This window comes from Oryctolagus cuniculus, chromosome 18, assembly GCF_964237555.1.
Source record: "Oryctolagus cuniculus chromosome 18, mOryCun1.1, whole genome shotgun sequence".
Taxonomy (NCBI): domain Eukaryota; kingdom Metazoa; phylum Chordata; class Mammalia; order Lagomorpha; family Leporidae; genus Oryctolagus; species Oryctolagus cuniculus.
Genome location: NC_091449.1, coordinates 56,346,338 through 56,369,661, shown reverse-complemented (window position 1 = coordinate 56,369,661; position 23,324 = coordinate 56,346,338). Strand labels below are relative to the sequence as shown.

Here is a 23,324-nt window from a genome sequence, read left to right as displayed (position 1 = left end):
GGTCCCCTTCCATCCTCTTCCCTACAGTCTCTCCCTCCACTCCTGTAGGTCCCTTCCCAGCCTCTTCCCTCCAGTCTTCCCCTCCATCCCCAGACCTCAAAGGTCGCTGACAGGCTGTGGGTGTTGAGAGCAGGGTGATAATCTCTACTCTCTGAGCACGTGGGGTTTCATTCCTTTGAAACTAAAGGAGGCAAAAAAAAAAAAAAAAAGCAAGCAGGGATGGTTCTGATTGACTTCCCTGATCGATTTAAACAAATTCCCAGTCACGACCCTTCTCACGTGAGTGGCTGCGGATGGCCACGTGCACAATGGCGGGATTTGCATTACCTGAACATGATCTCGTATTTCCCACGGTTCTTCAGTTGTAGAGGCTGCTTCACCTCCTCCATGACCTTGACTATGCCAAAGTCCAGTCCTCCTTCAGCTCCTGCAGAGGCCAGAGCCAGGATGAGGTGGGGTGAGCGGGGACAGGAATGAGCAGCAGGGGAGTGTTCCGCTGAGGTTCACATGGAAAACCCATGGTGACTCTTCAAGAGAATTTATTTTGGGAAGTACTGTGGCTAGAAAAGCCTCTTGCAATTGGGTCTTGACAATCAATAGACGCTGCTTTTGTACCCAGCTCAGCTGGGGGCTGTGCAGCCTCACTCTGGATCCCATCCTAGGATTATCATCCTTTCATGTCGACTGCCAGCTAAAACTTTCAAGGTTTTATATTATTTATTTCTCTGACAGGGAGAGATGGAGAGGGAGAGGGAGAGGAGGAGAGGGGGAGATGGGGAGAGGGGGAGAGAGGGATAGGGAGAGGGGGAGGAGGAAGGGAAGGTGGAAGGGAGAGGGGGAGGAGGAAGGGAGGGGGGAGGAGGAAGGGAAGGGGGAAGGGAAGGGGAAGGGAAGGGGGAAGGGAGGGAGAGGGAGGGGGAGGAGGAGAGGGAGAAGGAGAGGGAGAGACTCTCCCACTGGCTGGTTGGCTCCACAAAATAGCCAGGGCTGGGCCACGCTCAGTCCAGCGGACAGGGACTCAGTCTAGGTCTTTCAGGTAGGCGGCATGGACCCAGTCACTCAGGCATCACCACTGCCTCTCAGGGTCTGCACTAGCAGGAGGCTGGAGCCAGGAGCCAGTGCTGGGGAATGAACACATGGGCGTCTTAACCGCTAGAGCAAATGCACACCCCAAAACTTCCAGTATTTTAAAAAATATTGTATAAAGTGTGCAATTTACAGAATTGAGATATTACTCCCCAAGTAATTAAAAACTCCTTATAATTGTGATCTTAGGGACTGTATAATAGTCCTTGATATGGCTATTCCATAACTGACAACAATCCACAGTAATATAATTCCATTCTGCGGAGACATTTAGGTTACCTCCAGCATCTCATTCTTAACAAATAATTATGTGATGAAGATCTATGCACATCAGACAAATGACATTTAAGCTAGTACATAGCTCTAACATTTTGTGAATCGTGTTGAGAAGGAAACCAATCAGGCAGAGGAGGGATAACGGAAAACAGAGTACTCAAGGGAGACGTGTAACCCAGGTACCAGGGTAAGTGCAGACAGACAACCCACCCCCAGCCAGACAGCCAGACCAAGCCCTGGAACGTGTGAGTGAACCACCTTACAAGGCAAGGACAATTAGGGTAGCAGATGGAATTAAGGTTGCTACTCAACTGTGCTTAAAACAGAGAGAACAACTCAGGCCATCCAGGTGCGCCTGACATAATTACTGCAAGGAGCCTCGGAAGCAGAAGAGGAGGCAGAAGTGGGTGACCCAGAGAGATGGCAGTGTAAGAAGGATGTGGCCTCACATTGCTGACTCTGAAGGTGGATGAAGCAAAGCAGTGTGGGAGGCCATGAGGAGCTGGGAAGGGAAAGCAGTGGGGTCTCCCCTCAGTTTCCAGAGAGGCACACAGTCCTGCTGCTGCTGTGATGTCAGCCTAGCAAGACCCATTTTAGACTTGTGATCTGCAGAACTACCTGACCGTAAGTATGCTGTTGTAAGGCAGAGAGCTCCTAGCAATCTGTTAAGGGCAGTGGTAGGAAACTGGTCGGGGCAGGAGGCGAGCTGCTTACTCCCAAGGGACTTCTCGGGGAAGGGCTCTGCAAGCTGCATGTTGATGCCCACCCTCTTGCTGTCTCCAGCTGGAGAAATTACAACCTGCGGTAATGCTGGCTGAGCCCAACGTGGGGCTTGCCTTGCTATTGATCGCAACTGTCCTCATCCCCACCAGCCCCTCTCCAGTGCTAACAGCCCACCAGAAGTCAAGTGCACAAAACGAGACAACTTCTCATTCCCCCTTCTTCCAAGGGCTCGACCAACCTCGGGGGAAGGTGATGTCCAAGGCGATGTCATAGGATTCGGCGAAGATCAGGATGTTTTCAATCTGAACGACACCAACAAGGTTTTCTGCGTCTAGAACCTGGAAGGGTGAGACAGCTCCTCAGCCAGGGAGAGACCCGTGAGGCCTGACCCACGGAACATGTGTGGGAGTCACAGGGGGACCCGGTAGGGAGTGTTTTAGCAGCATGGTCCACCACAGGTTGTTTACTTTCAGTGAGCACTGGTAGAATGATCGCCCCCCCATAACTCCCTCTGGGGAATGCTGGTGCAGACAAAGTTGGATTGGGGACAACAGCAGCAGCCCTGCTTTGTCCTTTTCTCTGGGTTTCAATTATTTCCATGATTGTCACTATATTCTTTTAAAAATGAACCTTTTAATTACATTTTTCCATTAACCTTTTTTAAAAAAATTTTATTTATTTACTTGAGAGACAGAGTAACAGATAGAGAGAGGGAGAGACAGAGGGAAAGGTCTTTGATCTGCTGGTTCCCTCCCCAAATGGCTAACAGCCTAGGCTGCATTGATCTAAAGCCAGGAGCCAGGAGCTTCTTCTGAGTCTCCCACATGGGTGCAGGGGCCCAAGGACTTGGGCCATCTTCTACTGCTTTCCCAGGCCATAGCAGAGAGCTGGATTGAAGTAGAGCAGCTGGATGCTGGCAGTGCAGGTGGCAGCTTTAACCACTATGCCACAGCACCAGCCCTATGGGGTCTTTTCTTAAAATCAGAATTAATTGGGGGCTGGCATTGTGGTATAGCAGGTTAAGCCTTTGCCTGTGACGCTGGCATTCCATATGGGTGCTGGTTTGAGACCTGCCTGCTCCACTTCTATCCAGCTCCCTGCTATTGCATCTGGGAAAGCAGGGGAAGATGGCCTGGGCGAAGCTCCTGGCTGAGGCAGGCAGGACTGGAGGCCAGGGAGGACCCTGTGCTTGATTCTGACTGTGGTGGGCATCCAGCAAAGTGCATCAGACGAGGGTAACCAGACCTCGCTGGTGTGGCAAAGATTACCAGGGACTCTTGAGGAGAGTAGGAAGAGGGGTGGCAGCTGGGAAGCCTCTGCAGAAGTCCAGCTGAGAGCTGCCACAGGCTGCCTGACCAGGGTGGTGGTGGCAGTGTAGAAGGTGCAGTCGATGGGAAGGAGGCACACTGGGACCTAGAACCAGTAAAGCTTGGAGGGGTGGCTGTCGGGGAAAAGCAACTCCAAAGTGTCTACTGCGAGCAGTGGGGTTGGAGGGAGGGTGACATTTACTAAGATGGGAGTCTTACAGGTGACTGTTCAGGGTGTGAAATCAGGAGTCAATGCTTACCTAGGTTTAGGCACATCATTCATTCATTCCACACTGAGTGCTGTCCTTGACACTGGGATGTGGCTGATGGATTTCAAACAGGGATCAAATGGGAGCACATAAAAAGCAGACCTGGCTGTGTGTGTGGGTGTGCATGCGCGCACGGGAGCCCAGTGTGCACACATGCGTGTGACGGAGCGTGTGGCTGTGTGAAGCCTCACCTCCAGCCGGATGGCCTTCTTGATGTTGACAGGCTTGGAGGGCTGGAAGTACACGTGCAGGCCGTACTCCGCCCTGGGCGGGATGATGCCCTGCGTCATGGACACGGTGAAGTCCTCGCCCAGGTGCTCCAGGCTGGTGATCCGCCAGGCCACAGGCAGGGGCATGGTGTTGCGGAGAAGCACCACCTTGGACTCTTTTCTGCACAGACCAAAAGAAACGGTCAGTTTTAGAATCACAGTTCCTCTTTCACGTGTGGGTGTTCACAAACTTATTAACCCTTCTTTTCTGTTTTCTTTAGATCTCTTAGTTTAAGGGGGCTGGACTAATTTTTATGAATCTTATTTTTTTCACATATAATTTAGCCTAAATTATCCCAAAGTGAACAATGCAACATAAAAACTTAGAGCAAAGCTGTAAGAACTCTATTTTTTTTTAAGAAAACTTTTATTTAATAAATATAAATTTCGAAAGTACAACTTTTGGATTATAGTGGTTTTTTCCCCCCATAACCACCTGTTTGAATACTAGTTTTACTGTTAATTCACATAGTACAACACATTAAGGACAGAAATCCTAGATGGGGAATAAGTGCACAGTGACTCCCGTTGTTGATTTAGCAATTGACATTCTTATTTATGATGTCAGTAATCACCTGAGGCTCTTGTCATGAGCTGCCAAGACTATGGAAGCCTCTTGAAGAACCCTATTCTTTATCCAGATTTGCCAGTGCTTATGTTTGCCTGCTTTGCTTTGTACATTCCCTTCCACCATCCACAGTACCCGCCCCCCCCCCCCCCCCGAACCTGAAGAGGCCAAGGCATCTTTGGCTGTCTGACAAGGTCACAGCAGGTCTGTCTCCGCAGGGCGTGAGAAGGACAAGCTGCAGTGGTTTTAGATTTACTGATGCAAAAACCCGGAGTTTCCTGGGGATCTCACTGATGATCACTATATTCTTGGAAATCTGTGAGAGACAACCTCTGCTCAAAACGACCACTGACAGTTGAGCTGCTTGATGGACTAGATCCTCCTAGAGTAATCCAACCCCTTCTGATGCTTCAGTTATCTGCAGTAAAAGCCTAGAGGGAACTCCAAACTGTAGGGCATATGGTATGTAGTTAGACCTGATTCAGGGATAAGAGGGACCTTGGGGAAGGTCTTCAGTCTCCTGATATAATCCACTTGAGAGTACGTCTTATCATAGACTAATGACTTGTAAATGAGAATTAGCAATTTAAGTCGCTGGGAGAAATACAAACAGTGGTAAATACCTTAGTTTGTGTGGCCTGGTGGAAAGAACATAAAGTAATTATCAAAATTAAGGAGCGTCTTAAATGAGTTACTAAAATTAAACAGTTGTGAAGGGTTATGGAAAGGACATGCATAATGAATGGGTTTGTTTGAGCAGGGTGCTAATGGTTACTAGCAGAGTTAAACTAAAAGGTATATGTTCCAATCTTTGTAATCAATTGTTGTAAGTAGATGTTCTGATTCTTTGCAAAATAACCACTATGTTTTTTGTAATCGATTATTATATAATTTAGCATCACTTTGAGTCTCTGTTCTATTGTATCTCAAATATTAAGTAAACCTTTAAAATCAAAGAAATTGTTACATGGCCATGGAAATCAGGATTAGGGAGGGGTTACATGTAATACAAGGTCAATGGTTTAAAGCGGATGGGAAACAGACTTTGTTATCATAAGGAAAAATCATTACCTCTGTAAGGATCACTAATGAGTGGACATTTGCAGAATTTATGAGAACAGCAAAGAATGCATAAAATGAACAGCGGATGTAACTTAGGGTATAAAAATAAAGTCTGGTACTCTCTCATCGGAGCCATGCCCTCAGCCTTGCTGTGAGTGTTTCTCATTCCTCCCTATGCCGACACCTCTTACACTTTCAGGAACCCCTGGACCTGCTGGAGCTGGACTCTGGCTCAACCTTTTGAAATTCAATTGGAGATATTTTGCTTCCGTACCTTTAAAAATGTCAGTGCATATTTCCTAAGGAAAAGAGTGCTTATTAAATGTAGGGAATTTTTTTTTTGACAGGCAGAGTTAGTGAGAGAGAGAAAGACAGAGAAAGGTCTTCCTTTTCCATTGGTTCACCCCCTAAATGGTCGCTATGGCCGACGCGCTACACCAATCCAAAGCCAGGGGCCAGGTGCTTCCTCCTGGTCTCCCATGCGGGTGCAAGGCCCAAGCACTTGGGCCATCCTCCACTGCCATCCTGGGCCACAGCAGAGAGCTGGACTGGAAGAGGAGCAACTGGGACAGAATCTGGCGCCCCAACCGGGACTAGAATCCGGGGTGCTGGCACCGCAGGCGGAAGATTAGCCAAGTGAGCCGTGGCGCCGGCCAAATGCAGGGAATTTAACTCTGATATGATACTATTATCTAATCCATATTCACATTTCAACATTGTTCCAACCTTTTTTTTTTTTTCAAGATTTATTTGAAAGGCAGAAATACAGAGAGAGAGCGAGAGTGAGCGAGCGAGCGAGCTATCTTCCATCTGCTGGTTCACTCCCCAGAGGGCTGAAACTACCAGGGCTGAGCTAGGAACCAGGAGCTTCATCTGGGTTTCCCATGTGGGTGCAGTGGCCCAAGCACTTGGACCATTTTCTATTGCTTTCCCAGGCAAATTATCAGGGAGCTGGATTGGAAGTGCAACAGCTGGGACTTGAACCAGCACCCATGTGGGTTGCTGGCATTGCAGGCATAGGCTTTACCCTCTATGCCACAATGCCAGCTCTCCAAATAGTTTTTTTCCCAGTCAAGGATTCAACCCAGGCTCATGCATTTTGTTCAATTGTCGTGTCTCTTTAGTCTCCTTTAATCTGAAAACTTTCTTCTGCTGTTCTCTGTGCTTTCTCAGCCTTGGCATTTTGAAGATTACATGGCAGCCAGTTTTCAGGAGGCTTCTTCAGCTGGGTCTGTCTGCTGTTCCTCTGTTCTAGATCTGGGATCTACACGTCTGGCAGGAGTACCGGGGAGTTGCTGTTGTATCCTTTTCAGTGCACTGTATCAGGAGTTCCACGATATCTGCTTGCCCCAATATTAGTGATGTCGGCTTGATGACTTGCTTAATGTGCTTCTTAACAGATTTCTCCACGTGGATTTAGTATCTTTTCTGTTACAATTAGTAACTAACTTGGGGGAGGAATTTTGGGACTATCTAAATACTTTATTCCTGGTTAAAGGTCTGCACACTAGTTTTACCACCTGTTGATCATAATCTAACTCCATCAATCCTTCTGTATTTGTTATTTTGTATTCCACTGGCCAGAAGAGCATTCCATTCTCCTTCATGCACTCATTCATTAATTTACTTTTTTATATCCGTATAATTCACCAGTGGTGTCTTATTTAATGGGTTACAATCCATTTATTATCACAGTCATCATTTATTTTGACAGTCATTTGAGCCAGCGGGGGGCCCTTCAGGTTGGCACATGTGTCCTTGTGCTAGGTCTCTGTGATTCTGTAAGAACTTCTTTACTTTCTGGCTAAACCAAAAATGTCCAGCTCATCTGGAGCTTCTTGTATTTTTCTTGTCCCAGCTTTGGAAAGAGTCGATCATGTGGTGCTTTGTTTCTTTTATGTGGAGAATGATGTTTCGAAGTCAAGATATGAATGTTGGTGTGCTTACTGCTCCTGGTGTTTCACTGTCTCCAAGTCCTCTCAGCTTACAGAGCTGGAAATCTGTGTGTATCCTATATCTGTCCATTAATTAAAAATGGCTGAATATTAAAATAATGACTTCATATTGATACCTCCAGCTCCAACTCAATGTTATATGCTACACTCTAGTCTCTCTTCATATTTGAATCTTCCTTCTCTGAAATTGAGAAGCCTGGCTATAATTCAATAATTTTATAATTTGCATTACAGCCAGAAAATACAATTTGTATAATTTTAATTAAGTAACATTTAAAAATTTATGTATTTATTTATTTGAGAGGGAGAGACAGAGTGTGTTCCCATCTACTGGATTAGCACCCAAAAGGCTGGGAGCTGGGAACTCAATCCAGGTTTCCCATGTGGGTGTCAGGAATCCAATTAACTGGAACATACCTGTTGCCTCCCAGGGCAGCGGAGCTTCCTGAATCAGCAGGAAGTTGGAGTCAGGAGCTGGAGCCAGGACCTGAACTCAGGTACTCTGATGTAGTATGCGGGCACCTTAGGAACCAGGCTAAACACCTACCCTAAGCAGGTAAAATGTAATGAGACGTGCTTTATGATGCTCAGCACTCCACAGTGAATGCTCCACGTACACCTGAGACAAGCATGATTCTACAGTTGCTTAGTGTGCTCGCCACTTTCATTAGGTCAAGGCAGTTGACAGTTGCTCGGATCCTTTTATCACTACTTTGTTTTTTTGATTAGTAGTCCTCTTAAGCATTCAGAAATGAATATTAATATTTCCAACCATGATGTCAAATTTATCTAGTTGTCTCTTTAGTTTTACTGGTATTTGCCTTATGTATTTTTGAGCTCTGTTATGGGGATATATATATATATATATTTTTTTTTTTTTGACAGGCAGAGTGGACAGTGAGAGAGACAGAGAGAAAGGTCTTCCTTTCTCTGTTGGCTCACCCTCCAATGGCCACTGCGGCTGGCGCTCATCTGAAGCCAGGAGCCAGGTGCTTCTCCTGGTCTCCCATGGGGTGCAGGACCCAAGCACTTGGGCCATCCTCCACTGCACTCCCTGGCCACAGCAGAGAGCTAGACAGGAAGAGGAGTGACCAGGACAGAATCTGGTGCTCCGACCGGAACTAGAACCCGGTGTGCCAGAGCCTCAGGCGGAGGATTAGCATATTGAGCTGCAGTGCCGGCGGGATATATATATTTTTGATAATTATGTCTTCTTGGGGCCGGTGCTGTGGCACAGTGGGTTAAAGCCCTGGCCTGAAGCACCAGGATCACATATGGGTGCTAGTTCTAGTCCTGGCTTCTCCTCTTCCCATCCAGCTCTCTGCTATGGCCTGGGAAAGCAGCAGAAGATAGCCCAAGTCCTTGGATCCCTGCACCCACGTGGGAGACCCGGAAGGAGCTCCTGGCTCCTGGCTTCGGATCGGCACAGCTCCGGCTGTTGCGGCCATCTGGAGACTGAATCAGCAGATAGAAGACTGACTCACTCACTCTCTCTCTCTCTCTCTCTCTCCCCCCCTCTCTCCATAACTCTTTCAAATAAATAAAATATTTAAAAAATAATTATGTCTTCCTTACGATTTGACCCTTATACTATTATGAAATACATTGTTTTTAATCTTTGGTAATATTTTTTGTCTTAAAAATCTGTTCTGGGGGCCAGCGCTGTGGCGTAGTGTTAAAGCCGCCACTTGCAGTGCAGGTATCCCATATGGGCGCTGGTCAGAGTCTCGGCTACTCTACTTCTGATACAATCTCTGCCATGGCCTGGGAAAGCAGTAGAAGATGGCCCAAGTCCTTGGGTCCCTGCACCTGTGTGGGAGACCCAGAAGAAGCTCCTGGCTCCTGACTTCAGCTTGGCACAGCTCTGGCTGTTATGGCCATCTGGGGAGTGAACCAGCAGATGGAAGACCTCTCTCTCTCTCTGCCTCTTTTTCTCTCTCTGTAACTCTGCCTTTCAAATAAATCAATAAATCTTTAAAAAACCCTCTTCTGTCTGGAATTTTTTGGTCCTATCCTTTTTCATGTCTTTCTTCTTCCCTTTCTTTAGTTTAATCAAATATTCTTAAATATTGTTTTAATTCCTTTATTGGCTTTTCTTTTTTTGCTATGTTTCTGGGGTGGATGAGTTTTTACATCTGGTTTATAATCCATTCCTTTCCTGATTCTGGGGAGATGCTCCCAGAAAAAGAAGGCAGGAACCCTGGTCTAACCTCCTTGTAAACATGCTAACTGGATCTGATAGTAAACAGACTAACGGTATTTCCTAAGAGACAAATCATCACTTGGAAGGATGTTAACCGGATGTTCCTGATTCAGGATTTCTTATGTAAATAAACTTGTATGGAGTCTGGGTTTCTGGGACTGGGTTTATGGATCCCAGGTGATGCCCTGTATATAAAATCTTACAGCTGCAGGCACGTGCCACAGTGACTGAGACACTGCTGGGGATGCCTGCATCACACACAGAAATGCTGGGGTCTCAGTCCTCGCCCTGTTCTCACTTCCAGCTTCCTGCTAATGCACGCCCTGGGAAGCAGCAGGTGATGGCTCACGGAGACCACATGGGAGACAGAGGGTCGAGTTCCTGGCTCCCAGCTTTGGCCTGGCCCACGCCCAGATTTTTGAGGTGACAATCCAGCGGACGAGAGAGCTCTGTCGCCCTCTGTGTCTATCTCTCCTGCTTTATAAATAGATAAATAAACAAAATGTAATACAATCTAAATATGTTTCATAACCAATTCTCCCTGTTGAGTGAAGTCACACACAAACCTCACTTAGAGGCCAAGCTATTTATCTGGGCCTGATATGGAGAGAAAGAATCTGCATAATCCTAAAGGATGTTCCAGGTGCCTTCTCCTTCATCTCTGCCTTACGATTTTTATATCCTTGAAATTGCTAGCAAAGCTCGATACTAGGAAACACCTTGTTTCTGTGGGTCTGGTTCAGGAATACATTCCTTTGTGCTAGCTCAATGGCATGGCGCTATTTTTATTTTAGTAGTTGCTCTATGGATTGCAATATACATCCATAACCTATCAGGGGCTACTTTAGAATTGATATTCTAGGGGCTGGCGCTGTGGCTCAGCGGGTTAATGTCCTGGCCCAAATCGCCGGCATCCCATCTGGGTGCTGGCTCTAGTCCCGGCTGCTGCCTGGGAAAGCAGTAGAAGACGGCCCAAGTCCTTGAGTCCCTGCACCTGTGTGGGAGACCCGGAAGCAGCTCCTGGCTCCTGGCTTTGGATTGGTGCAGCTCTGGCCGTTGCAGCCATCTGGGGAGTGAACCAGTGGATGGAAGACCTCTCTCTCTGTTTCTACCTCTCTCTGTAACTCTTTCAAATAAAATAAATTTTTTTAAAAAAAGAATGATATTCTATCATTTCATATAAGATGTAAGATTCTTGTTTTTGTAGTAATTCCTTTTATACTCTACCACTCATTGTATGAGGCACTGTTGATATATATCATAAGTACACACATAGATTTATCTACATATAAATTCCACAACACAATATTAATATCTTTAGTTAATCACCTTTGAAAGTAAATCAAGAAAGGCAAAGTGAAATATTTTATATTAAGTCACATATTTAACATTTTCAATACCCTTCATTAAATCCTATAGCTCTGAATTTAGGATTTCTGATGTTACTTCCTTTAGTTCGAAGACCTTCCTTTAGAATATTTTGTGGGGCCAGTGCTGTGGCATAGCGGGTTAAGCTGGCACACACATGGGCGCAGGTTTGAGGCCCAGCTGCTCCACTTCCAATCCACCTCTCTGCTGTGTCCTGGGAAAGCATTGGAGGATGGCCCAAGTCCTTGGGCCCCTGTACCCGTGTGGGAAACCCAGAAGAAGCACCTGGCTCCTGGCTTCGGATTGGCGTAGCTCAGGCTGTTGCGGTCATCTGGGGAGTGAACCAGTGGATGGAAGACCTCGCTCTCTCTCTGCCTCTCCTCCTCTCTCTGTGTAACTCTTTCAAATAAATAAATAAATCTTAAAAAAGAATATTTTGTAATGCATGTATGCTGGCAATAAATTATCTTAGTTTTGTTTACCTGGAAAGGTATTTTACCTTCATTTCTAAAAGATATTTTTGATACAGAATTTTGGGTTGATAACACTTTTTCCCAGTACATCGACAATGTCATTCCCTTGTCTTCTGGCTTCCATTACTGATGTTAAGTCAGACATAACTCATATTCCTCTAGTTGCTTTCAAGATTTCTCTTTATTTCTCTTACTATACATTGCCCTTGCTTGGCTTTGTTATTTGGTTATTAACCTAACATGTAAAATAGATGGAGTTTATATTATTAATCTGAGGTATCCTATAAAGAAAATGAATTTTAAGGGAGGTTAAGTGATGGCCCCAAAGTTACAAGACTTTGGCAAGACTTTGGACTACACCTGCTTGACATCTATAGATGTGTCTAATTTGGATCTCACCACAGAGACCAGAAAAAGCACTTCTGGTTACTTCAATTATTACACCTTCCACTAATCAATATTTATTAGGGAAGAGGCCTCATTGATACGTATCCTAATGATAGTCTCTCTCAGAAGCTCAGAAATGTATGCAAAATAATGTAATTCCTATGTAAAATATGTATAATATATGTAAATAATGATTCTATAATTCCAGTGAATGGATATGTAAGTTGTAGTTTTGTATGCTAATTTCTAGAGCACAAATTGTGATCTTCTCAGGTAATGGCTACTTTGAGAATCAGAAGGAAGCTAGTTCTTCTGAGAAGAATGCTAAGATGCACCCACTTGGGCAGCTGATCTTGGAGGGGTCCAGTTCATTTTAAGTCCATCAACTGAACCCAAGTTAGCAACCTGTGAACTAAATGGGATGACTAACATCCTGGTCTTCTCAGGAACAAGGAGTTTCCCAGGATGTGACTCTCAGTCAAAAACCAGTAAAACCCAGAGTAAACCAGAATGAGTTGGTCACCATGGGACTAAATGTTCCTTGAATTACGTAGTAGTCCTGGAGTCTAGAATTCTCACCTGTGCAGCAAGAGCCGGTCAAAATGTAACTGCCTGGGTTCCAGTTCTAGTTCTGGGCGGATTCCCTGGCAGCTTAGTTTGAAGATGGTGGGCTCGGGGTTCTCCTTGATGCAGCAGACAATGCTGTCTTCAAAGGTACCCACTGCGGTAGGGTAGGCCCACACGTTTAGGGTCTAATGGAAGAGTCGAAACAAAGTACATTTATGGCGAGGATGCCACGGCCTTGGGCGCCCTGAGAAAGCCCTGCCTGGGGCAGCTGCTTACCTGCTTCTCGCTGGGTTTCAGAATCATGTTGATGGGCTCCAGGAAGTAGGTGCTCGCTCTGACGTCGTTCTGAAAACAGAAGAATGCCTCCACCACCATGGGGGAATTGTTGAGGATCGTCAGTGTCTCCACATTGTCTGGGAACAAGGAAGACTTGTACCTGGAAGGGAACAAAAACGTGGATGTGGTTTTTTTTTTTTTTTTTTTTTTTTTTTGACAGGCAGAGTGGACAGTGAGAGAGAGAGACAGAGAGAAAGGTCTTCCTTTGCTGTTGGTTCACCCCCCAATGGCTGCTGCAGCCGGTGTACTGCACTGATCTGAAGCCAGGAGCCAGGTGCTTCTCCTGGTCTCCCATGCAGGTGCAGGGACCAAGCACTTGGGCCATCCTCCACTGCACTCCTGGGCCACAGCATACAGCTGGCCTGGAAGAGGGGCAACTGGGATAGAATCTGGTGCCCCGACTGGGACTAGAACCTGGTGTGCCGGCGCCGCAGGCAGAGGATTAGCCTATTGAGCCGCAGCGCCGGCCGGGGATGTGGTTTTGACAACTGAATAATTCAGGAGGGAGAGCAGACTGTGAGCTCCAAGGCAATTTAAAAGGGCTGTTTACGCTCAGGCAGCGGCAAGGCAGCCATGGACACGAGACCTGTAGCTCTGCAGACTCGGCTCTGAGAATACTGCCACCTGACCAGCCCCAGCTGTGGCCTCTGCATCTCTAACACCGGTTGATAATATCTCTTGAGACTGCTGAGCATTAAGCGAGACTGTGTGCCTGAAGCTCTTAGAACGGCTGCAGATATCAAATGCCCACTGAACGCTAGTTGCTATTATTGTTAACTGGGAAGGATGCAGACGTATCCTCCTATGTGCTTACGCCCCCAGGAGAGATGACCGTTTGCTTAGCTTGTTATTGCACCTCCACCTTACAGACGTCCCAGTGCACCCCTTCCTCCCACATCTGCACAGCACACTGCTGTTCTGACATGCACTCCTTCGGTTTTGCTCACTATTACGAGGCTGTTTCCATTCCTCGTCCCTTAGGGAGAGATCCACAGAGTCTAGAACTGTGGGTATTGGCAATGGCAACTGAACAGAAAAGGAAGCAAAGGGGAAGGCACCAGGTGTGAAGGTGCCCATCATCGGAGATTATGGCAAAGGCTGGGAAGTCAGAAACAGTCTGATAACCCTAGGGATGGACTATAACAGAGGACAGAAGGAGAGGGAACGACAGACCATGCTGGAGTCAGAGAGGTGCATTCTGTGTGTGAGGGACTGCCAAAGGGTGGGGGCCCTCCTGTCTGACTCATCAGCACCACCACGCAGCGCGGCACTCGTGGTTTCAGGTGTGTCACCCGGCTCCGTGGACGCACGTCTACAGATTGTCTACACGGCAGTGCAGATGAGGGCACTGAGCCTCAGCAGGGTTGAAAGGAATAAATGGGCAATACTCCGTTGTACTGGACCCTGTTTTAGTCCACCATAATCACCTTCCTCCTAGATGAAGCCTCACATCCCAGTTAATAACAGTGCTGTCCCAAACACACATCTCTCTACACACCTGCCATTTCCCAGACTCCCCGCCCCAGCCAGGACTGCAGTCTGTACAAGTCCATCAACCTGATCCCACTCCTTCTCCCTCCCAAGCCTTTCTACTGGGCCTTGAAGATCCTCTCCATCATCGCCAGCAAAGCTTCTTCACCTTCACCCTCGCTTCATAGACCAGCACCTCAGGAAATAAACTAGGGGTCACAAGGGAGTGGAGGACAAAGACGGGCCACTAGGGCCACCAAGGAAGCACAAAAACAAACATTCTCTGTAGCACAGCGAAGGCTGGATTAAATGAAGACAGGGTGGAGAGGTTAGTTCTCTGTCTCAACTCCCTGCCTGGCAGGGACCCAAGTTCATGGGTCATGATCTGCTGCTTTCCTAGGAGCATTAGCAGGGAGCTGGATTCGAAGCAGAGCAGCCAGGAAGTGAACTGGCGCTCTGACATGGGCCACCAGCAGCCCATGTAGTGGCTTAGCTCACTGCACTGCAACACCAGCCCCGGGAAGAGTCTTGCTAAGGTCCCAGTGGCCTCTACGTTGCTGAGTCCTGTGGATGTCAACACCTGCATCTTTCTGCAGCACCTGGCACAGGTAGGACCTCTTCTCCTGGCCCCAAGACACCGCCCTTTCCTGAGAAGCTCTCTTCACTGTCTCCTTTGCTAGCTTCTCCTCTCCTCCTGAGTGCACTGGAGTTTTTCTTTGGCTCCTTCCTAGGCCTTTCCCTTCTTACTGCAGGCCCTCCTCTGGGGTGGCCCCATCCACACCCACAGCTTTTGTTGATTTGAAGACAGGTGTCTCCTGAGAAGCCACAGCATACAGCCCAGTTCCTGCTACATTTGGCTAGTAGCGGCATCTCCCAAGTACCTCAAACTTCACAGATCCTGAAGGGAACTCTTGATTCCACCCTCTGAAACCTGGTCCTCGCCAAGGTGCACTATTCCTCTGGGTGCTTGGCAGAAACTTAGGACCCAAGAATCCGCTTGTCCTGATCCATGGCTTGGAGAAGTGAGGCAGGGTTAGTAAAGGCTCCTGACCCAGGAGCATGGGATCTGCTCCCGGTACTTACTTATCTCTTGACTTTCCACAAAGCAGGGGCCCGAAGCAATACCTCTCCATGCTAACAATGTACTTCTTGAAGATGACCTCGTTTATCTTCATGTCTTTCTTACACTGAGGGAACACCAGCCTGAACACAGAGGAGAAAGAAAACAAGGGCAGGCTGCCTCAACGGAAGTTCAACGGTACCATGTGCTGTTTACGTGACCCCAACACATCTGCTCAGTGAAATGTGCAGGAGTCTGAAAACAGTGGTTCTTAGTTTGAAGACCTGGTTGAGATTTTTTGCTCCTATCCCTGACACCTCTAGAGGAGACAGTGAGAACAGAGCTGCTTGGAGGTTCTGTTCTGCTGTGACCGGCTGGGATCGCTATGGAAAACTAGGGCAGCAGCAATTAGCTTCTGAGTTGACGTCACCATAGAACCCTTATGGTGAGAACTGCTAAACGGTTCCTTTTGGTGGACACTTGGATTCAAGCTACAGGACAAAAAGTCCTATTGTAAATACGAAATTAGTTTAAATTTGCTTAATTATTAAACGAGCACACTAGCTTTATGCTTCTTGTCACCCTCTTACTTCCTGCATATCTCAGTCTGGTAGTGCTCTGTGGAATCACGTCATCCGTGTGACACTGAAGCCCGATACAGCAACAGGGTCTGGGACGCTGTCCCAATTCCATGTCATTATTTCAGAGCCCTCTTGCCAAAGTACCGTGGCGCGGGTCGGGGGAGGTGGGGACGCTGAAACATCCCAGTCAACCTCTTTGAAATAAAGGACACTTACTTCGGGTCCTGGCAAATGTGCGGGTAGGTGCAGACGCCCTGACAGTACAGCTGGTACTGGCAGCGAGTTCCGAGGATCTCGAAGTTAAACATTTGGTCGAAGTTCCCGATGTCATTAGAATAGAAGTGCACTCGCAGTGTGACCTCGCCGTTGGCCGGCACAATCCAGCGAAAGTGATTCAGCCTGCAAACGACCACACAGCTTTTAAAGCGAGAGCACTTCCTTCCAGCCGAGAGAAGGCAGGAGAGCTGCTCAGGAGGAGTCCCGTCTGCTGGGGCTGGGCACGGCCGGCCATGGGGCCGCGTGGGCAGGACGGCGGCGTCCTCGTGCCCGCCCCCGGGATGCAGCTCGCTCCAAGGCCCACCTGGTGAACTTCTCCTGGGAGTGCTGCTCACTGAAGCTGTTCTGCTCGATGTCTGACAGGGGGGCGACGGCTCCCGTGGCTCCCCCAGAAAGGCCTTTCCTGTTGAAGGCCATGCGGCGCTTGTCCTTCTGAGGCTCGCGGTTTGGTTCTATTTTTTCTTTCAGCTTCTGTCTGCCCCCCTTGGATGAGGCGGTCTGCTCCTCTGTCACCTTGATTAAAAGTGAGCATGAGATCTTAAAGACCTATCTTATGTATGCACGAACAAAGACAAAGATGCCTACAGCATGCTGGAGGCTGGGGTGACGGTGCTGCACGTGTCTGGAGTTGCATCCTCCCTTGTTAGTGACAAGGCCAGCGTTATCCTTAGTGCCCTAGTCCCTGAGATGGGACCCAAATCCTAGAGCAAACTCAAAACTGACAGGGAGCGTGCAGAACTAGAAACTTAACTCCTAGCAATATCCTACCCTGGTCAGCTAGGCTTCTGGCAGCTTTGGCGTTGCTAGGTCAGTTACTACGTCCACTTGCTTCCTTCCCAGCATTTTCTTGGGCTATCCCATTCAATACCATCTCCTCTCACTTTCTCCTTGCTCTTAGAACTGATACTTTGAAAAATAACCTCTCTTGTGGGAAGAAGTAGAAGCAGTCAAACAAATCGTCCATATTTAATACCAAGTTCCCATTTTTCTAGTGGCATCTTGGTGTTCTTGAATTTCTCTCTTGTTTTTTGCTTTTTAGGTTTTTCTTGAAGATTTATTTATTTATTTGAAAGAGTCATAGAGAGAGAGGGATAGACACAGAGAAAGAGAGAGAGAGAGAGATCTTCCATCTGCCGGTTCACTCCCCAGATGGCTGCAATGGCAGGAGCTGGGCCAATCCGAAGCCAGGAGCCAGGAGCTTCTTCTGGGTCTCTCATGTGGGAGCAGGGGGCCAAGCACTTGGGCCATTTTCCATTGCTTTCCTAGGCCATCAGCAGGGAGCTGGATTGGAAGTAGAGCAGCCGGGACTTGAACATATGGGACAAATGGGAGGCTGGCACTGCAGATAGCAGCTTAACCCACTATGCCACAGCGCTGGCCCTGCCTTTCAGTTTATCATTTCCACCTGTTCATTTTAGAACACTTGCAAGCTGAAGGCCTGTTACAGTAACAGCTCCAACAGCTGATACCAGTTCCCCGTTTGAAACTGAGTTGCAGATGGTGACTGCCTACAAAAGGCCTCATCTCTCCAGAGCAAGGCCATTGCCCTGCATTGCCACAATGTTATCATCACACCTAGGAAAGCTGCAGTAATCCCACAACATTATTCTAGCCCTCAGACCATATTAAACTTCTCCTATTTGTCCCAGACATGCCTTTTAATAACCATTCTTTTTTTTTTTTTTTTTTTTTTGACAGGCAGAGTGGGCAGTGAGAGAGAGAGAGACAGAGACAAAGGTCTTCCTTTGCCGTTGGTTCACCCTCCAATGGCCGCCGCAGCTGGCGCGCTGCGGCCGGCGCACCGTGCTGATCCGATGGCAGGAGCCAGGAGCCAGGTGCTTTTCCTGGTCTCCCATGGGGTGCAGGGCCCAAGCACCTGGGCCATCCTCCACTGCACTCCCTGGCCACAGCAGAGGGCTGGCCTGGAAGAGGGGCAACCGGGACAGAATCCGGCGCCCCAATTGGGACTAGAACCTGGTGTGCGGCGCCGCTAGGCGGAGGATTAGCCTAGTGAGCCGCGGCGCCGGCCCAATAACCATTCTTAAATAAGCATCTCATCAAGGGTCCTATGTTGTGTTTCACTGTTATGTTCCATTAGTGTCTTCTATTCTAGACCATCCTACCCTCTCCCAGTTACACTTGGAGAGGCTGCATCTGTGTTCTTACCAAATTATCCCACCGTCTACATTTTTCTGTCTATTCTTACATTGTTATTTAATTTATTTCTTTATTCCCTGTGAACTGAAAATGTGACTTAAAAGTGTGGTTAGATTCATAGGTGATGCCATGAACTCCATCCTCCAGCGCAACAGGGGACAAATACTGTCAGGCTGATCTAAGGTTACAGATGCCAGGCATGCCCCAGCGGCTTGGGTGGACCCACCGACTGCCTGCATGTGCACGTTCTGGCTGCTGTGGGGGTCTTGTTCCCCAGCGACCACTCAACTTCTGCTTTTTTTTTTTTTTTTTTTTGTACCCACTGATGATCCTTAATCAATTATGTTACTGGGAATAATAAAACCCTGATTTTCTGATTCTCTCACTTTTAACCCTGTAATTTTAAGCTTCCATTCTACTAGAAATTAATCAATTGGGGGAGAATAATTAGTGTTCCTCTGATAATGATAGGTTAAATGTTGCTTAACTTCTCTTCCCATGGGCAGCTTTTCAGAGTAAGGGATTGGTATACTATCTGCTTCTGATGACGATGGCAGATTTTTATCTATTTTATTTTAGATTTCACCGTGAGCTCGCTTTCCCTGTGATGCCTCCTGATGCTGCCTGCCGACACTGACTGCTGCCTACTTGTAAACTATAGCCTAGAGAAGTCTACATCACCTTGTCATGCTGTGGGCAAAGCCTGCGGTTGCGTTTTACTTGGTTTTTGTTGATGTGTAAGTCTTTAGGAAGCAGTGTGGAGACATTAAATTTGGGGCCACCATTATTACCAGGAATAAAAAAAGCTTTCTATAATTCGAATACACACAACTTCATTTTATTGGTCAAATTTATTTTCCTCTGTGACTCACTCTATTAATTGTATATTTTTCCGTATTCCAAATGTATATATTTCTTCATATATTAAATAAAATGTATATTTTCTTCCATTTTTACATGATTTAATTTTGATTTATATTTTTATTCCAGCTGGAATTTATTTATTCTATTGTGAGGCAATAAAAAGTGACTTTATCCAATCTTCCATTCATAATTTTTCAAATAATATGTTCTTTCTCTAGTGGTGTGTGTTCCCTTAACTCGTGTCTGTTGATTCTTATAATCTAATGCACTGTGTGAATCACCTTAGCCTCAGGATACATTTTCCTATCTTTAAAAAAAGAGCTCGTAGGGCTGGCGCTATGGCGTAATGAGCAAAGCTGCCACCTGCAGTGCCGGTATCCTATATAGGTGCCAGTTTGAGTCCCAGCTGCTCCACACCCGATCCAGCTTTCTCCTATGGCCTGGGAAAGCAGTAGAAGATGGCCAAAGTCCTCAGGCCCCTGCACCCATGTGGGAGACCCGGAAGAATTTCCTGGCTCCTGGCTTCGGATCAGTAAAGCTCTGGCTGTTGTGGCCAACTAGGGAGTGAACCAGTGGATGGAAGACCTCTCTCTCTCTCTGCCTCTCCTTCTCTCTGTGTAAATCTTTCAGATAAATACATTTTTTTTTTTAAAAGAGCTCATCTTGCTTATTCTTCCTTGCTGGTGAGCTTCAGGGTCATGTGACAGCTTCCCTAAACCCTCCCTCCCAGTCTAGAAAGGCTGGAAGGGGAGAAGCCCTCATTTGCATTTCTCTCCTGGCAGGTGATGAACGAACCCAGAGAAAGTGCAGCGGGGGGAACTCCTGCAGGGTCCCCAGACTCAATCCTCTGGCCACGCGGAGGGGGAACTTCTGCCCTGGCGTCTGCAGTCCGCCCGGGTGCTGGGTCTCGCTGCTGGCCCCTTACCTTCAGGGTGATGGCGGCTGTTAAAAGCTCTGCTTCTGCCTCTGCTTCTTTTTTCTCGTCCAGCAGGCACAGATCATCAGAGGGTGGGGTCACAAACACGAAGTGCTTCATGATGTCCGTCGTGGCTGGCGACAGCCGCTTCATCGGGTAGGAGATCACTGAGAATAAGGTGGGGGGCGGGATGGGCGGCCCACAGGAGCCCAGGCCCAGGATCTCGAGGATCTGAGGGAGAGGCCTGTGGTCAGTTTCCCGTGCAGAGGGTGGGCGAAGGCCAGCTGCCTCCCCGAGGGAGCACAGGTGGCTCCCTCCCTCCCTGGCGCCTCTGTCCCCGCGTTCTTGGGCCAGGCCACTGCGATGGGCGTGTTTCGGGGAAGGGGCATGAGGGACGTGCGGATCTTTCCAGAGCAGCGCACTCTGGATCCAGGTGGGGGCTCTCGCTACGGGCTGTGTGCTCCGGCACCTCTCTCGTCAAGGCCTTTCCCACAGTTTAATGTTGATTGCTTAACTGACCGCGCAATCTGGCCGTGAACTCCCCTCCGCGCTACTGCCACCCGTGACAGGAGGATTTCTGTCTGAGGGAGGCTTGTGGAAGAAGACTTCGGAGTGTGTGGGTTTCTTGCTTCGCCCCTGAGCAAGCTGCCTTGCCATCTCTTAACGCCAGTGCTAAAAACCAATCGCACCAGCGGCTTTTTATGAGGGGAGACGGAATAATCAAGACTGGAGGCAGTTTCTGTGGATTTTCTTTTGCCACACGGTTGAAGGGCCCTAAGCCACTAGGGGTGGGCGTAAGGGATGAGTGGAATTCAGGGGTCATGGATTTCTCAGTAGAAGCGCTTTCCTAATGATCAGCACGGCCGGCACCTGCTACCTGCCTTGTTCTTTCCCACCCCAGCCACGAGCCGCACCTGGTCGCCTTTGGGAAGCTTGTCACTCTCCAGGGCCTGCTTCCAGCTGGAGCCCTCCGCGTCCAGGACCTGGATGTGGATGAAGGGCACGCCCAGGTCCTTCTTGCCCTCGCGCTCTTCCTCCCCGTCTCCCTCGTCGTGGCTGCGGTCCTCCAGGGCCCGCAGCTTCTCCAGGCGCTCCCGCTCGGCCCGCTCCCGCTCCTGGCGCTCCTTCTCGGCTCGCTCCTTCTCCAGGCGCTCCCGCTCCCGCTCCTTGCGGCCCCGGCGCCCGCCCGAGGGCACCTGGCGCTGGTCGTCAGGCTCGTGGGGCGCCTCCTCCAGCCACGCGTGGTGCAGCGGGATGCCTTGCTTCCGGTCCCAGGACGCCAGGATGTTCTGGATGTCCTTCAGACTCAACTCGTAGGCCTTGAACTTCTGGGCCAGCTGCTTGTCAGTGTCCTTGGGGAAGTCCCCCTCGCTGTCCTCCTGCTCCTGGACGAGAGGAAACCCGAGCGTGTTGCCGTCCGCCGCCATTTTCTTCTTCTTGCCCGGCTCCTCCTTCTCGGCTGCCGCTTGCTCCCTAACAGACACTTTCCTTTCGAGGGAATCCATCTTGATGTCTGCTTTGGTGGATGTGAGAAGCTGGAAGGTAAGACACACACAAGGTGCTTCAGGGAGAAGGAAGCTTAGAAGGAGACGTAGATTGCATACGGCCCGGCAAAGGGACGTGTGGTTTCAGGAGAAGGCCTCACAGCACTCAGGCCCTCTGTGCACACTCACGCTGTGCCTGAGAACCTCTCCGGGCACTTTTCATCCAGCATTGCCCTGTAGGTTCCTCCCTGTGGGGGATCTGCCTGGGGCCTGGTACCGTGCATTTTGTGCACTCCCGGTTGAGAGCTGCTATTCTGAAGGATCGACAAGAGAAAGTCAGCAAACTCGAGGCTTCTGTACCTGCTGCCAGTATCTGGCCCTCAATAAAAAGAACTTGGCACCCAAAGAGACAAGACCACGTGAGCTTACATCAAGGGCAAAAGACTGACGGTTGGACAGACTGACAGGGACTCCATGTGTCAGTGCGATCGGACAAGGACTTTAAAGTAATGTGTTTAATGTTCTGGGGGAATTAAAAGCCAAGATTGAAGATTTGGAAGAGAACTAGAAACAGTAAGAAAATAATTTCCTTCCCTCTTTCCTTACCTGACTCCCTTCTTCCTCCCTCCCTCCTTCCTGTCTCCTTCCTTCTTTCCTTCCTTCCTTAAGATTTATTTATTTATTTGAAAGTCAGAGTTATGGAGAGAGAGGGAGAAATAGAGAGAGAATCTTTCATCCAATGGTTCATTCTCCAGATGGCCTCAATGGCTGGGGCTGGACCAGGCCAAAGCCAGGAGCTTCTTCTGGGTCTCCCACGTGGGTGGCGGGGGCCCGAGGACTTGGACATCTTCTGCTGCTTTTCCCAGGCAGGTTAGCAGGGAGCTGGGTCAGAAGGGGAGTAGCCAGGACTTGAACTGGCACACACATGGGATACTGGTGTCACAGGCGGCAGCTTTACCCACTATGCCACAATGCCGGCCCCATGGCTTTCTAACACAAGAACATTAGGAGGGTTTAAGCAGCAGATTAGTCCTCACAAAGAAATACAGCCAACTAGACGATATGCCAGAAGGAATATCCAGGGTGAAGCAGGGGGCGACAAAAGTATGCAGAGCCTAGGAGACAAATGAAATTGTGCTCGAGGGGCTGGCGCTGTAGCACAGCAGGTTAACGCCCTGGCCTGAAGCACCGGCATCCCATATGGGTCTTGGTTCAAGACCTGGCTGCTCCACTTCCGATCCAGCTCTCTGCTATGGCCTGGGGAAACAGCAGAAGATAGCCTAAGTCCTCGTGCCCCTGCCACATGGGAGACCCGGAGGAAGCTCCTGGCTCCTGGCTTCAGATCGGCATATCTCTGGCCAATGCAGCCATCTGGGGAGTGAACCAGTGGATGGAAGACCTCTCTCTCTGCCCCTCCTCTCTCTGTGTAACTCTTTCAAATAAAATAAATAAATAAAAATTTTTTTTTTTTGACAGGCAGAGTGGACAGTGAGAGAGAGAAACAGAGAGAAAGATCTTCCTTTGCCGTTGGTTCACCCTCCAATGGCCGCCGCAGCCGGCGCGCTGCGGCCGGCGCACCGCGCTGATCCGATGGCAGGAGCCAGGAGCCAGGTGCTTTTCCTGGTCTCCCATGGGGTGCAGGGCCCAAGCACCTGGGCCATCCTCCA

General features: G+C 48.6%; 1 protein-coding gene across 11 annotated transcripts in view; it reads right to left on the bottom strand.

The window, feature by feature from the left end:
• HYDIN (HYDIN axonemal central pair apparatus protein) overlaps positions 1-23,324 on the bottom strand; it is a 421,089-nt gene that overhangs the window by 80,040 nt on the left and 317,725 nt on the right. For all 11 annotated transcript variants that reach the window (XM_051847256.2, XM_051847253.2, XM_070062720.1 and 8 more), the window contains 10 exons: positions 21,088-21,708; positions 20,183-20,404; positions 16,541-16,749; positions 16,177-16,359; positions 15,403-15,522; positions 12,790-12,949; positions 12,526-12,698; positions 3,853-4,051; positions 2,324-2,423; positions 328-427 (listed from right to left, as the gene is read on the bottom strand). In XM_051847256.2, coding sequence (XP_051703216.2) covers positions 328-427; positions 2,324-2,423; positions 3,853-4,051; positions 12,526-12,698; positions 12,790-12,949; positions 15,403-15,522; positions 16,177-16,359; positions 16,541-16,749; positions 20,183-20,404; positions 21,088-21,708 — 2,087 coding nt within the window. The remainder of the gene's footprint in view (positions 1-327; positions 428-2,323; positions 2,424-3,852; positions 4,052-12,525; positions 12,699-12,789; positions 12,950-15,402; positions 15,523-16,176; positions 16,360-16,540; positions 16,750-20,182; positions 20,405-21,087; positions 21,709-23,324) is intronic.